This window comes from Sturnira hondurensis, unplaced genomic scaffold (assembly GCF_014824575.4).
Source record: "Sturnira hondurensis isolate 20B ecotype Veracruz unplaced genomic scaffold, ASM1482457v3 Scaffold0008196, whole genome shotgun sequence".
Classification (NCBI taxonomy): Eukaryota; Metazoa; Chordata; class Mammalia; order Chiroptera; family Phyllostomidae; genus Sturnira; species Sturnira hondurensis.
Window position 1 is genome coordinate 21,490,705 of NW_028080827.1, and position 16,423 is coordinate 21,507,127.

Below are 16,423 nucleotides of genomic sequence, written 5' to 3' on the forward strand. Positions count from 1 at the left end.
TTTCAAATTTGTGTATTGTCAATCACTCTTCAGAGATTTGCGTAACACCCTCCCAGTCCAGTTTGGCAGTTTCTTATACATTTATACTTACATTTACAATACCAATACTCCCACCCAAGAGAAATGGAAACACATGTCTACAATAAAGACCTTTGTACAAATAATTATACCAGTTTCATTTATAATCACCAAAAAGCGGAAACAGCCTACATGTCCATCAAACTAGTGAATGAATAAATTGTCATGCACTTAGACAATGGAATACTACTCAGCGTTGAAAAGGGAATGTACTACCAGTACGTGCAACACAGGGATAAACCTCAAAAGCATTATGCTGAGTTCAAGAAGAAACATTGTGGAAAAGACAAAACTCAAAGGAAGTTAGGAAAGTGGTTGCCAAGGGCTGGGACAGGGGACTGTAATTGACTCCGAGGGAATTTCTGTGCGATGGGAATATTATACATGTGATTGCAGCAGTGGTTACAGGATAGTGTATGTTCGTCAAGTACATAGACAGTACAACTAAAAAGGGTGAATTTTACTGTATGTAAGTTATACCCCAATAAACCCAACTTTTAAAAAACAGCACCCCCTCTCCTACTCACCCCTGGTCTGGACCTCTAATTCTAATGGGAAATACAAATCTTTTACTGGTTATGGAAGCCCTTTAGGGGGAAAGATTAGGATGTGTTCAGTGTGAGGTGCCTGTGGGAAACCCAGAGAAATGATATAATGAATTGGCATTTTAAGGAAAACTAATAGGCCGAAGAGCTTAATATGGATAGAAGTAAGGGAGGAAGAAAAAACAGGCTTGAAAAAAAGCTGGGGGTGATGCAGTTTAACTAGGTCCTCCACTGGGGTGGCCTCTAAAGGGATAGACTCATTCCTTCTCAACTCAGTGGAGTATCCACATTGTGGGATGCTGGGGGTGCAACAGTGCCATCTAGTGAGACTGTAGGGATAATCTGGAAAAGACACAGTCATAAACTGATTGTAAACTGGGAAGTGAGCATCAAAGCAATCAATCAGCAGGAGCAGTGACTGGGGGAATGCAGGGGACTGTGGATTTAGAGAGGGGGCCAGCATCCAGATCTGCTGAGAAGTGAGGATAAGGAGCCATTGTCTGAGGAAGAGAGGAAGGAGAGCTTGACAGCAAGAGGGAGTAATGAGCCAGTGAGTGCGGGGGGGGGGGGGGGGGGGGGNAGGTGGGGGGGGGCCCTGAAGGTCAACGTGGCTGGGGGCAGTGGTGCAGGGGTTAATGGTAGGTGAGGCACTTGAGTGGGGAGAGCCTTGGAGCCCTCTTGAGGGTCTCCAGCAATGGGGAGTTTCTGCAGTGTTACAAGAACAGAAGTGACACGACTGGACCTATTATTTATAGGTGAGCTGGCCGCAAAGAGGGTCCTGGATTGGAAGGTAGCAGCAGGGAGGCCTGGTATGGTAATTGTCAGGTGAGAGGTGGTACTGGCCAGGGGATGAAGAGAAGTGGAGAGGTTTGGAGGCTATAGGTAGAGCTCTCAAGATTTGGAATTGAATGTTGGAATAGAAGGGGAGGCAAAAGTCAAAGACACTACCTTGGACTCCGGTTTGGGTGAGTGGATAGATGGTGATGGGGAGCAGGCTCCTGAAGAGATTAGGGTATGCTGGGTGTGGGGTGCTTGTGGGTCACCCAAGTGGAGAATCCATAAGGATGTGTGAGTCTGGAACTCAGAAGAGCAAATATGAATGGTACGTGAAACCACGGTCGTGGTTGGGAGCGCCCAGGGAGAGGGCCCAGCTAGTAACCAGGTAAAAACCCTAAGTCACAACATTAAAGGGAGAGAAAGAATGCACAAATGAGGCAATAAAAGGGGGGGAGCGGGAGCACCAGAAAACCAGGAGAAAAACAAAGGCATAGGAAGATATGAATGAAAAATATTTTTAGTGCTATTAAAAGGTCAGGTAAGATAAGGGTGGGGAAGGTTCAATTAGATTTAGCATCCAGGACATGGTGTGATCTTGGTGAGAAGAGTTCCAATGGAGAGATTGAAGCCAAAGCCACACTACAGAGTAACTAATAGGTAAGCCAGCGGCCAAGCCCAATTTCTAAGTGGTACAGATCCCAACCTCTCATCTGACAACAGTTAAATCCTAATGGTTCAAGACTTACACATACCTGGCTGGTGTAGCTCAGTGGATTGAGCGCGGGCCTGCGAACCAGAGGATTGCGGTTTGATTCCCAGTCAGGGCACATGCCTGGGTTGCAGGCGGGTTCCCTGCAGGCCAACTCCCAGCAGGGGACGCATGAAAGGCAACCATACATTGATGTTTCTCTCCCTTTCTCCTTCCCCTCTAAAGATAAGTAAATAAATAAAAATTTTTAAAAAAAGACTTACACATAAAAACAAAGCAGGAAAAGCACTAAAAATATATATTTTTAAAATTATATATAATTTATAATAATATATAATTATATTCTTTCAGTGGGTAACACTTTTCCTAGTGTGATACAAAATAGAAGACAATAAAGAAAAGACTGATGGTCCCAGGTCACATGGCTCAGCTGGTTGGGTGTTGTTCCTCAAACCGAAAGGTCGCTGGCTCGATTCCTGGGTAGGGCACATGCCTGGGTTGCAGGTTTAATCCCTGGTTGGGATGCATATGGAAGGCAGCCAATTGGAGTTTCTCTCTCACATCGATGTTTCTCTCCCTCCCTTTCTCCCTCCCTTCCCCTCTAAAATCAAAAATTAAAATAAAAAAGACTGATAAACTTGTGTCTAAAGTATTTTTCTAAACTGTCACAAAACAACATAAACTAACAAAAACCAAAGTATAAACTCTGAAAATGTTTGAATTCATATTTTGAATGAGGACCAATTTCTTCTATATATGAAGAGCTTTTCCAATTCAATAAGAAAAATGAACAACTCAAAAGAACAAAAGAGGCAAAGGAGAACACAGTTCATAGAGAAGGAAACACTAGTGACTCTTGAATATATAAAGATACGCAACTTCATTCATCATAAGAGACAAGAAAATTTAAACTACACTGATTTTTTTTTCACCTATTATGTCAACTGTGTTGTCTGAGAATTGTGTAGAAACAGGCAGTCTCGTACATGGCTGTGGGACTGTATGTTTGGACAGTCTTTGTAGAGGGTAATTTGGCAATATTTGTGAAACATTATGCATGCATATACTCTGAGAGCAATTATGCTTCTAGGACTGTATTATCCTCCAGATTTACTTGCATTGTGTAAAATTATGAATTCCAAGTTTATCACTGTAACTGTAATCGCAAAGATCGGAACCATCTTTATGTCAAACAATATGAGCCAAGTATATCACATTATATCTATTTATACTGGTGTCTGGTCCTGTAGAAAGTTGAGATGGGACTAGAGTTCCATGAAAACACAGATGTGTTGTGGATGTATATTTGACAGTCATCGTTTCGGGGCAGAGGTCAGAATGAGATAGAATCAGCTTATCATAGAAAAGAGTGGTTCTGGATGTTGCTCCTCAAGGACAAAACCCAAATTTCATTCATTTCTGTATGCCTATGATCTAACAGTTTAAAGAATTCGATAAAACAATGTATCTAAATGAAAGAGATGGAGAACCCAGAAAAGGTGAAGAGAAAGGAAGCCAAGATGCGGTGAAACGAAAGCTAGAGAGGGCGTCTGAGACCGTTCCGGACGTAGCACAAGAATAGGACATTCCTGGGCCGGAACGACAGTGCTGACTTCTGGACGTGCTCTTTCATTGGATTTTTCGTGCTGTAGGAAAATAAACGCTCAGTTTCCTCATTAGAAACAGAGGGAACTGTATTTTGTATTTGAGGTCCCGGGTCCAGCGCGGCAACGTAGACAACCAGACTCCCCGCGCCCTTTCCGCGTCGGTCGCCTAGGAGACGAGCGCCACTTCCGGTGGAGCAGTCCCTTTCTCGGAGGCCTCGCCTTTTTCGTGGGCAGGCGCTGATTGGCCCGTTTGAAATGCGCCGGGCGGTAAGTTCACCTGGACTCGCGGCTGCACCGCCCGGCTTCATTGAGGGCAGCCCCTTAGCCACCGAGTCTAGGTTGCCGCGCCGCTTCCTTGCGACCCGACGTCCTTGCCAGGCTTCCCGGTAGAGTCTGGCGTCCGGCGTGAGCATCCCGGCAGCTCGGAGCTTGCTGCCATGAAGCCCGCGTGAGTACAGGGCAGAGGAGCCGGGCCGCGGTGCTGGGGCGGGCCCCTCTTCATGCCGCCGTTCGCGGCGGGTCGTACAGTCTACCCCGGCCGCGATGCCCACAGTGGGAGCCCCCCGACCCCCGAAGCCGGGCGTCTACCACCCTTGCCTTGGCCTCCGCCGCCCGGAGAGGTCAGCGGGGGCGGGGAGGAGGTTAGTGCAACCACGCTGGTTCTGGTTAGCTGTGTTGCCAGGCCCCTGGCTCGGGGACGTCTTCGCTAACCCTTCCCTGTTTCCTCTTAACCTCCTGGCCGCCCGCGTTCTCAGGCTACATTTGGCTGAGTTAGTACGGGGTCTTGTCGCACATGGGGTCGCGCTGGCGTTGGGGTTGGTTAGGTGGTCTCAGGCCCTGGAGAGAGCCCTGGCAGCCTTGTACACTGCATGCTTTTCTTCCCCAGCGCCGTGGCCCGGAGGCCGCGACAGTCCCTCAGTATAGGCCGGTTACTATTATCTGTTCTTCGGCTGTAGATGTACCCGCCCACATTCCTCTCTTAATCCAGGACGTTTTCCGCGGAGAATTTCTTGACCGCTACTGGTCAAGAAATAATTTTGCAAGGAAGACGGTCGACTTTATCATTATTATCATCATCAGATTAGTAGCTACTAGTTTGCAAAAGCCAACTTGCTTTCTTAAGAAGCCAAAGTCAAAATCTTCTTTTTAAAAGACGAGTAAATTTAAGTAAACCTACCATAGTATCTTGCACTTAAAACCATAATTTGCCTCCATTTCATTTGGGAAAATGTTAAGAAGATATTTTAATCTATAGTCTAAGATAACAGTTTCACTTTTAGTGTTAAATATTCATCCAGCCTATAGATAAATTAGGGATTGAGACATGCTAGAAAAATGGTGAAATAGATCAAAATAACTTTTTCTGTTGTTCCTATTGATAAAAAATTCAACTGAGGAAGGTTTTACAAATCTTACTGGGAGGCATCCATTTAGCAACTAGAAAGATCTGGAGAGCTGTACAAAGTGGGAGACTTTTATAGGCAGAAAAGGGCAGGACCAAGCAAAAAGCAGATTGTTTGGGGTATGGGCACCTTCCTCTGATGGGTCTGTGAGGGGGTTACCTCACCTCTGTAGCACTGACCTGGAAATCCCTTGCTGAGATACTGGCTGAGATACATTCCTGAGAAACACTAACACTCTAATTAGGTATTAGTTCTTGGTTTGGTGATGTAGGCTTAGCACAGGTGACTCCATTTGGGGCCTGCTGTCTCTTTTACACTACTTAAAGGAGCAAGAAATTGCAGTCCAGGGACCACATTTTGTTTTGGGACAAAGGCCGATAGGTTTTAAGAATTCATTGACTAGCTCTTCCTTGAAAGTAAGGACATAAATCTGGATGAAAGAATGAATTCCTCCATCTGTTTTCATAATTCATTGAAGTCAATCACTTGTCAGGCTACCTCAGGCAGTGGCTCTCCGTCCGACGTGTGTGTCTTTCCTGTTAAGTGTGGTCACTTACCTGTAGGTTTTTCAGACTTGTGGTGCCTCTGTAAAATAGCTGCTCAGGAAAAGGTCCAAGCTACTTTAAATATGAGTGGGTACATTTAGTACCAAAAATGTCTCCTAAACAAAATGTTATTTTTGGATCATGTGTGCCATAAACTCTCTTCCGCTAACGCAATTTAGTCTTACTCATGTTAGTTGTCTAGGGTGTAGTGTTTTGGAACTGGCAAGGAATAATTTTAAACCATAGGAAGTTTGTCTCTGTATGAATTATAGGTGAGGTTTTAAATGTTAGTGTTTGACTGAAATGCTTTGTTGTTTATTTTTTTAAATCTACGACCAGGAGGACTAAGACACCCAGGAAACCCGTAGTGAAAAAAGGATCCCAAACAAATCTTAAAGACCCAGTTGGGGTAAGGTCTCCTGTGAACTTATGTGTGTGTGTTCCTCATTCCTTTTATGTCTCACCCATATACTTGGAGTGGATGGAGATGTGAAGATGGAAGTGGCAAAGAACATTCAGTTAAAAGGACTGTGCTAAATTGCTTAAGGCTGGTTCTAGCTTTGAAATTTTGTTTCTGTGTAAGATTCGTTAATCCAGCAAAATGAAGTTTTTCTCAGCTATGTACTTCCTATAACGAATTAGAATTTGAAAAGTTAGATAATAAAAACTATTCAACTATCCCAGAGAATTCTTCGTACCCTTTAAGATGGGAGAAAACTCTCTGCTCGGATGATCGTCGTGTCCCATCTTCAGGACTGTGTAGACAGTAACTGACGACACACTTCATGAGGAAAGTCCCAACCCCATGCTTTAGGGGGCCAAGTTTAAGACTTTGGGATAGAACAGTTTAATTCAATCTAATGAGTTTTTATAATTACATGTACTTCACGAGTTTCAGGCGTGGGAACTTGCCCTTAAAATCAAATGGCAAACACAAGAAGTTTGGTTTGCTCTGGGATATTTTAAATCTCCCCTTCACTGGTACTGGAGTGTGTCTCTCGGTCTGAGTTGAAGGAACCACAGGCTTTGGCACCTAGTTCTTCCTCAGCCCTGTCACTGATTAAGAAAACCACATTTCAGATCTGGCATCTACTTAGTTATTATGTATTAAGCTGGCAAATGTTAATTGACACACAGTTCTAAAAAATCCTAACAGATTTTCAAATAATTCTCATTGTGTGAGGGTGTTATTGATTTTCAGAGAGAGTTTTAAATTAGTAGTATGACTTCATTAAATTTGTGCCACTATAGTAGTGAAGGGACACTGTGGATTTTATGCTTTTTGTTATCAAAATATTTTAACTTTATGTGCATTTAAAGTCTTTTCTCATATCTAATGGCTGTTTGCATTTGACCGTCTTGGGTAGCAGGTTTTGGTTTTCATAGCTCTAAGTTTATATTGATCTCTTAAATTAAGACACCAAATGTTCCTTGAATGAATGAATAGGAAGCTAAATGGAAAGTCGGTAAAAAGTCACCCTTGGTTCTCTAAGCACTTTCCTGTGTTTTCAGGTATACTGCAGGGTGCGCCCACTGAGCTTTCCCGATCAAGAGTGCTGCATAGAAGTGATCAATAATACAACCGTTCAGCTTCATACTCCCGAGGGCTACAGACTCAACCGGAATGGAGACTATAAGGAGGTATTCCCTACGGAAACCAAGCTGTTTTTACTTGATATGTTCTTTCCTGGATGGCTTTTCCATTTTTAAAGTTTAACAAAATTCATGTTCCCACTTTTTTGAAAGACTCATCTACTTCACTGTAGCCACGATACAGTTCCTGGGATGTACAGAAATACTTTTGATACACTGAAGTTAGAAGATTGCTTTTTAGATTGTTTCTTGTATAGGGTATCTATTGCTTCTTAGGGGACATGTTAGGGATAGTTTAGTGTGGAATGGTGAGTGGTTGTGCTAGGGAGTTTTATATGTGTAAACACAAAATTGCCTGGGTGGAGATTCAAATAACATTTAACAGACATTGTATATTTATGGCCATACCTCTTACGAAGTGTTTTTATTTTTAGTAAAATGTTGAACAAAATGAGTTCAATTATTCAACAAACATGTGCTAAGCTGGACAGTGGAAGGAGATTTGTAAAAATAAGTGAGACACAGTCCTCGCCTTACAGAGTTTACAGCTTAGTGCGGGGGCACAGATGAGACAGAAAGATTAGGGTGCTGAAAGAGATGACTGGGAATGTGGATGAGAGGATCGATTCAGGCTGTGGTTCTACCTTCAAGTTGCCATCCACTCTTCTGTGCACATTACTCCAGCGAAATTGCTCCTCAAGAGCCCGTCCGCGGCCTCTTCACCGCTAAATTCAATGGACACCTCTTTGTCCTCGTTATAATCTGTTTATCAGGAGCACCCTCCTGCCTGAGACACCCTCCTGTCCCCCTACAACCTTCCATCTTCAGTCTCTCTGGGCCACTCTTTAGAGACTCCTTTTTCCAACCCCAATCCACCAGGCTGGCCTATACCCAGGGCTGTCTTCTCTATCTATACTTTTCTATGGCTTTAAATGTTGACTCTGGTAATAATTCTGAAATTTTTACCTCTAACTTAAACCTTTTTCTAGCTATAAACTTGAACATCTACTGCTTGGATGTCACACAGGCATCTCAGATTTTACATGTCCAAGAGAACTGTTGATTTTTTCCTCTCTAAATCACTTCTTCCCTTCTCAATAAATGCTGCCACCTTCTGCTTATTTACTCAAGCTGGAAACCTTGTTCCTACCTTTCTCTGGTTCCCTTCATATCCTACTCATCGGTAGGTACTACCACTTCTACTCCAGTGTATATCTGGAACTTGTCCTTTCCCAAGTTTCTGTCTCCACTGCCACCATCCTTTTATGCACCCTGTTATTCATCGTGGAGACCAGTGCTTCTCAAACTGGTTTGAGTGCTTCTCAAACAGCATTTTTTAAATGCATTGTGACTGATACATGTATGCAGCTTTGCCACTTGGAACTAATCATGTCAGACAGCAGAGAACCTGTCTGTCTATTTAGTGAGATAAACCTATTGATCGCATCTGGGGAGCTTGTAGCCATACCAAATGGCTGCAGAAGTTTCTAAACATTTCGTCTCCATTTCTGCAATTATCTTCTGTTAGACTGGAAACTAACAGTTCTTAGAGCGGCACCGGTTTGCTGACCTTATCTGAGCAGCGCTGACAAGAAGTACTGAAGCCTAACTGGACTGCCTGCTTCCACTCTGATCTTATCTAATCCAGTTTTCTACAGAGTAGCCAGAGTGACCTTTAAAAGCATAAATCAGATCTCACCATTTCTATGTTTAAAATTTCCAAGGAATAAAGTTTTTAAATAGGCATAATCCTGGTTAATCTGCCTCCTGTCGGTCTGGCCACCTCATCTCTTAGCATTCCTCCAATCCTGGATTCCGCAGATAAATCCAACATTCTGCCTCAGTTTTGCTCCGTTGGCCTGGTTCTCCCATTAGCTCTTATCATGGATAACTCCTCATCCTGTTTCACTTTAAATATTACCTCTTCTGAGAGTGTATCCAGACGACCTCATCAGGATTCCACTTACCACTTTCCATAGATACATCTACTTGTTTATCGTCTCTTTCCCCTGGTATAAAGTAAGCCTCGGGGGATGTTGCACCTTCTCCATCCTGTTTGCCAAACAGTAAATATGGATTAAGCATGAAGGAATGGTCCAGGAAGGCTTCATGGAGGAGTAGGCCTTTGAGGATGTAAAACAGTTGAAAACTGACTTACTGAATTTTACTCATTGGAGTTGAATGTATGTGTGAATAGTACTAAAGCTTTGGTGGAGATTAACATTGAATAATGGAAAGACTGTTGGACTGGAAACAGCTTTGATACTCATTGGCTCCATGGGCTTCGGGCAAGTTCCTCCTTTGGATCTCACTTTTCTTCACCTGGAAAGGAGGGGTTGGCCGTGAGGGTTTGGAGGTCATCCGACAAACCTGTCAGCGCTGTCCAGCATGTATTCTTCCTTCCTCCCTCCCCTTTTCTTTTGTTTCCTTCTTTCCTTCCTCCCTTCAATCCTTCCTCCCTTCCTAGAAAATAATTATTTTATTTCATTTAAAATAGCAGGACTTAAGGATTTTCATAACAATTTTACATGTGCAAGAAATCCCCATGCTATGTTATGCCATTATGGGAAGTTTGTAAAAATGTCTTTTCTTCTCATGGACATATGAGCTCTGTTTGTACCCTCAGCCTGGGTCAAATTATAATCTTTTAAAAAACAAAAAACTACTCTGATAGTTCTTTTTATGAATTCTAGAGTTGTTTCACAGGAACGGAATAAAAACTTCCACAAGGTAAGGGTTAGCCTAGAAGAAGTAGGTATGTGATCTTTAATAAGTTATAAACTGAGCATAATACTTAATAGTAGCCACAGCAGAGGTTGTAAGAATGGAATGAATTCACTACCATGCCAAGGTAGTGCTCGGGACATGGTCTGTGGGGACATGGCCTGTGTGTGCTAAGTGCCAGCTGCTGCTGTCATTGTAGTTGAGTACTGATCTATACACGTCTCCTTCTGGGGGACAGAACTGCTAATTATAAAAACACAAGGGTCATATTGATATCTTTGCAGGTTCAATTTAAGGTAAAGGGTATAAAGTAGGAGAGTGGGAGCCACTTGACAAAGGCTATAATCCATAATAAATTCTAGTGAGTACTCATGTACCAAATAACAGTACTGGCATTCATGAAGTAACAAGAAATTCAGGAAACCTGCAGAAACAACTGTCGTATCTACAGTCCAATAAAACTGGAAAATAATGAAAATAAAAATAATAGGCCCTGGCTGGTGTAGCACAGTGGATTGAGCGCAGGCCTGTGAACCACACGATCGCGGTTCGACTCCCAGTCAGGGCACATGCCTGGGTTGCAGGCCAGTTCCCAACAGGGGACTCACGAGAGGCAACCACACATTAATATTTCTCTCCTTCTCTCCTTCCCTTTCCCTCTAAAGATAAATAAATAAAATCTTTAAAAAAATAAAATAAATAAAATAATAGCACTTTGGCCCTGGACAATTAGGACATTTTAATTTACATAATTTATATACCAATCTTCAATCTGATTTTCCAAATAGAGGTTTAGTAATATTTTTGGCGATATGCTTATACTTTATAATCATATTTTGAAAGATTTGATCATTGATGTGTTACTGCTTTTTAAAGGTCACAGTTTATTTAAAATTTCTTTTATGTAAGAAAGATGAGTTTATATTTATGGTTCATTGCCATTTTTTTTAAAGGGACATCAAATCACTTAGCTTTATGCTGCTATGCCTTTTTTAAAGAGTTTATTTATTTATTTTTAAAGAGAGGGGAAGGAAGAGAGAAAGAGGGAGAGAAGCATCAGTGTGTGGTTGCCTCCCACACTCCCCCAGCCAGGGACCTGGCCTGCAACCCAGGCGTGTGCCCTGACCAGGAATTGAACGAGCGCCCCCTTTCTTCGCAGGCCGGTATTCAGCCCACCAAGGCACACCAGCGAGGGCACTGCTCTGTCTGTTTAAGCAACACCTTTATAAGAAATCACAGAAAGCAGTAAAATGAGGTAATCCATGAGAATTTTCACAGGTCTGTGGCTGAATCATAATACCTTTTGATCTTCCTTCTCATTTAATTAAAACAAATTCAGCCTTAGTCTATGAAGGATTAGTGTGCTTAAGATTTTTCTACTTTTCTCCAGTAGTTACAACTGGAAATATTTAACATTTATAATTGGTATGAGGTAGGCCATGGCTTCTTCAAGGGGTCCACGTTTAAAGGCCATTAGTGCTTTTTCTTTGTGCATCTAGATATTAAATGTTCATAAAGAAACATCTGAATACATGTAAACATGTATTTTTAGCCCAGATATAGTGGAATCCATTTATGCGCTTTTTAATTCTTCCCCACAGATTCAGTATTCCTTTAAACGAGTGTTCGGGCCTCATACCACTCAGAAGGAGCTCTTTGATGTTGTGGCCAATCCCCTGGTAGATGACCTCATTCATGGCAAAAATGGTATGATTCTTGGGGTTTTGTTGGATTTTCCTTTTTCTCCCTCTCTGATAAAACTTTGGTTCTTACATATTTGGCTTATGTTTGGCCTTCAATTCAGATTTGTTAGGGTGTTGTTAAACCTTTACCAAGCTGGTTAATTTTAAGTGTTTTTTAATACAATGAATAAATGCTACAAGTGGAGGACTTTTAAGACGTAACTAGTGTGACTTGTGTGTCATAGGTCTCCTTTTTACATACGGCGTGACAGGAAGTGGAAAAACTCACACCATGACTGGTTCTCTAGGGGCAGGAGGGCTGCTTCCTCGTTGTTTGGACATGATCTTTAACAGTATAGGGTCATTTCAAGCTAAAAGATACGTAAGTAAAACTCTTCTATATTGTAACTATTTCATTTGAGGACATAGGGACCAATATACCTGTGGATACAGTAGTATTAAGAGAGAACTAACTGGATACATTTTAAAACCTTAAATATGTTTACATAAGTGCTTCTCAGTTCTCAAATATGTTTCTTATGTAATTAAGTCAAATTCTCAAAATCATGGTCTGACTTTCACCCCTACCTCAGGTTTTTAAATCGAATGAAAGGAATAGCATGGATATACAGTGTGAAGTGGATGCCTTGTTAGAGCGGCAGAGAAGAGAGGCCATGCCCAATCCAAAGACCCCTTCTGGCAAGTAAGTAATTGCATTTGCATGCAACACTGGCCTAAGGGGAACCCTGTCCGATGGGTTCGTGGAGCACAGGGATTGGCGAGCACGGAGCGGAGAAGATGGTCTGACAGTTGGCTTTAGTGAGCTCTAAGATGAGGAATGTTCTTAAGTAACTTTACGTGCTCAGATATTCTCTTCGATTATCAGAGCACTGCCTTTGAATTACTAGTTAGGGAAGGCGCCATTCGGGGTGAAAGCGGCTGTAGGAGCCTGTGCTGTGAACCAGGGAGGACGTGGGCTTGTTGCTGGCTGACCGCGTGTGAGTGAAGTTGCTTTGTGCATTTCTGCTGGTGAGGCAGGTCCCTTATATCTTTTCGTTTCTTCTTGTGATCATTTACTTTTGATGATAATTCACAATGTAGAAGATTACTTTTTGGGTTTTCTCCCCCTTTTTCAGACGACAAATAGATCCAGAGTTTGCAGATATGATAAATGTACAAGAATTTTGCAAAGCAGAAGAGGTCGATGAAGATAGTGTCTATGGTGTATTTGTCTCTTATATTGAAATATATAATAATTACATATATGATCTACTGGAAGAAGTGCCATTTGATCCCATAAAGCCTAAGTAAGTAGTAAAAAGAACCCTTTCTTAGCTGCTTAATCTTGAGGAAGTCACTTCACTTCAGTGAGCCTTAGTTTCCTCAGTTATAAATAGGGAGAATGCTTATTTTTGTTTTCAGAATTGAATATAATTTGTGTATCATGCATATGGTCCTCAGTGAGTCATTTTATTATTAACTAGATATGCAGGTGTATTAGGGACCCGGGGAAGAAAGACTGGACATTATTTTTTGAAAACTCTTGTCTCTGAGCTATATTTTAAGGACCTTAATTGGATAAAGAAGTGTCCCTATAGATGTGCCTTGGGCCTACCTTTCAAGAACCTAACGCTGAGTTTTGGGAGTTTGTAGCCATTTTAACATCTGTCTTGGTGATCTCTACAGAATGGAGCCTAAAGCTGTCGTCTGTACAGCTAAACCCCACAGACCTTCCCTCACTGGTTAATCTGAAGTGCCGTCTGTGTCGTCATTCTGCCAGTTAGACCACTCCCTACATCTCCTGAGCCTTGCCCCGCTAAGACAGAAGAGCAGTCATCACCTGGCATCACAAACCATCTGCTTCTGTGCCAGAGCTAACTGGGGTCTCATGTCCGATGTTCATATCTCCTTTCTGAGTTGATAGTTTTGTTCTTAAGCTAAATGCTTGTCTTCAGGGCCCTGTTTATTAGGTTCTCTCAGGACATAAATAATTTGAAGACCTATGTCTTACATATAACTTCTATGTGGTGTATGTCTAGTCTGACATTGGAGAAAGAGTTGGATTTAGAAAAAAAGAGAATGCTTTTAGACTGAGAACTGAGGACAGGTGTCAGTATATCCACTCTTACATTAAACAGTGTATAGACCAATTTACTCCCATTTGCTACAAAATGTCAGTTCCGCATACCCATGTCCTTGAACTTTTGTGATGTCCTTCATTGCTACCAATCAATTTCATGTCTGCACATGTGCCAAGTTTTTGTTTGGTTTGTTCTAAATGAGATTATTTTTGAAGGACCCCACTATCTTGGTTTTTAGTTGCACAAAAGGACTGACATATATGACTTCTAAGCCTTGTAACCTTTCTGGTAACTCCTTGAGTGAACTCCCTAGATGCTTATTTGGCACTGAGTTCAGATTTAATGTTAGGGTGGTATGTAAGCTGCTTTTTTGAGCTCCTTAATGTTGACTTTTTTTTTAAATACGACTAAGTAAAAATAGCGCATTGGAGGGTGTTAAAGTCCGACTCATTGTGACTGTCACAAACTGCCCTGAACGTGCTGCTGTGAGGTGATGGCCACTTTAGAAACAGTACCTTGTAACCTATACCTTGTTCCTTCGATAGGTGGAACAGCTGCAGCACGCCCATGAGGAACGCAGACTTTGTGTATGTGATTGTGTTGACTCTTTTCTTAAGGAGAAGGGTGCAGTCATGCTAGTGTTTGGCGTCTGTGGCATGTTTGCATGTAGGTAGTGTCTCATTAGCAGTGGGCTCTTTGCTACCTATAAGCCCTACCTTGCTTCCTGAAAAAGCTGCCATTGGTTGGATGGTGGTGTCTGGTAAATGATTCTATCCCCACTGTTCCTAAGACAAGGCCAAACAGGCAGCGCCCTTCTCCATCCTTATCTCCCTGTCCTGGCCACCTTGGAAGGACTGCCACCCCTCGTACACACCAACTCTTTCTGATTTTGTGTTTTGCTGAGCCTGGGGTCAGAACCAGCTCTCTGTGTCTTTTAAAAGTAGAAAAATGCTAGATTTCGATGCTAAACTTGTGCACGTGATGTTGCTATAACACTACTTGATTTCTCATTGTCTAGTAAGTGTTGTTTCATGTGCTTTATTAGAACAAATTAGAGCCAACATTTTAAAGCAAAATATAGTCTTGTAACTAATCTTGACTATGTGTCCTTAAAGTTATCTGTTTAATATTTTTCTGGGTTCTTGCTTGGGCTCATTGTCATAACAGTGGATGTCATGTTGCCTGGCATTTTAGTCCTAGTCTTAAACTGAGACAGTAATAACTTATAATTTAGGAAACTTACGTTTTTTCTTTCCCATAGACCTCCACAATCTAAAGTGCTTCGTGAAGATAAGAATCATAACATGTATGTTGCAGGATGTACAGAAGTGGAAGTGAAATCTATTGAGGAGGCTTTTGACGTTTTCTGGAGAGGTTAGCATTAAAATGAGAAAACTATAAAGAATATGTTTGAGCGGCAGTACTTTTTGGTTTAGTAGAAAGCATGTATAATGAAATGGTTGAGTTCAGTTTTGAGCAATGATTTTTTTTCTGTTATTATAGGCCAGAAAAAGAGACGTATTGCTAACACACATTTGAATCGTGAATCCAGCCGTTCCCACAGCGTGTTCAACATTAAGTTAGTTCAAGCTCCACTGGATGCAACTGGAGACAATGTCTTACAGGTAACTTGTAGTGTGTGGAGCTTTTAGTTTGCTAATTGAATCCTGAATTTTTGGAATTAACTCAGGGACATTTCATTGCAACAAAGATTTCTTTAGAATATGAATTTTCAACCGCTGTGGTGCAAGAATTTTTAAAACATGCAATAACTGACCAGTCAAGGGCACTGACCTCTTTTCCCTTAGACTGTCAAATAAAAATGACAACAGCCAACACAACAATAGCCATCCAGTATACAAGAATAAAAATTATATAACTATTCTTTTTGTCAGATTGGCAAAAAATATTTGGCGTGCCACAGAATTTTAGTAATTAGTTTCTGTGCCATGACAAGAAAAAGGTTGAAAAGCACTGCTCTATAATTAATAACATATGTAAGTGATGGCTTTAGTTCTTCCATTAGACACGTAGTTCTGGGAAACTGGCTACTGAATCTTAGAACCTGGATTTTTGCTGTGAAAGGGGTTTACACATCTTCATAAATCTCTTTAATAGAGCAGGTAAAATAAGAAAAATGTGTAATTTATTGTTTTATCTCTGAAGGGTCATTTTGAATGTGCAAATTCAGTTAATGGCTTTAAAATGTCAGCAGTGAACTTGCCGGGGCAGGTACAGTTTAGGAGATGGCCAATTCTAAACTGTTCTCTGGGCTGATAGGCCAGCAGTGCCCCCCTCCCCCCACCAGTCTATTGCTCACTGTCTATTGTGGGGCCTGTCATGTTAAAAGGCTGACATCAATTAGGAACCACATTTGAGCCCAAATCTAAATGATTTAATAACTTTAAACTATTAAAGTATAATTCCATTTGAAATGCATTATGAAACTGATGTCATGAAGGTTTCCAGATGGCAGGAGGAGATGGTACAGCTTGGTACTAAAGACCTCCAGGATTCGAACTCTGATACCTATTAATTTACTAGCTGTCTGACCTAATGAACTCCTTTGGTACTAAAGACCTCCAGGATTCGAACTCTGATACCTATTAATTTACTAGCTGTCTGACCTAATGAACTCCTCATGATGTGGAGAGGATTAAAGGCAGCGGTAGGTGGAAA

General features: G+C 41.7%; 1 protein-coding gene across 7 annotated transcripts in view; it reads left to right on the forward strand.

Annotated features, from left to right (window-relative positions):
- The first annotated feature begins 3,976 nt into the window (after window positions 1-3,976).
- Window positions 3,977-16,423, forward strand: part of KIF23 (kinesin family member 23) — a 28,824-nt gene continuing 16,377 nt past the window's right edge. For 4 of the 7 annotated variants that reach the window (XM_037054241.1, XM_037054245.1, XM_037054247.1 and 1 more), the window contains exons 1-10: window positions 3,977-4,164; window positions 6,004-6,073; window positions 7,177-7,305; window positions 11,583-11,688; window positions 11,909-12,045; window positions 12,257-12,366; window positions 12,800-12,970; window positions 14,290-14,331; window positions 15,006-15,118; window positions 15,248-15,369. In XM_037054241.1, the coding sequence (XP_036910136.1) occupies window positions 4,154-4,164; window positions 6,004-6,073; window positions 7,177-7,305; window positions 11,583-11,688; window positions 11,909-12,045; window positions 12,257-12,366; window positions 12,800-12,970; window positions 14,290-14,331; window positions 15,006-15,118; window positions 15,248-15,369 (1,011 nt within the window). In that variant the 5' untranslated portion in view covers window positions 3,977-4,153. The remainder of the gene's footprint in view (window positions 4,165-6,003; window positions 6,074-7,176; window positions 7,306-11,582; window positions 11,689-11,908; window positions 12,046-12,256; window positions 12,367-12,799; window positions 12,971-14,289; window positions 14,332-15,005; window positions 15,119-15,247; window positions 15,370-16,423) is intronic. The other 3 variants (XM_037054242.1, XM_037054246.1, XM_037054244.1) reach the window with 2 other exon arrangements.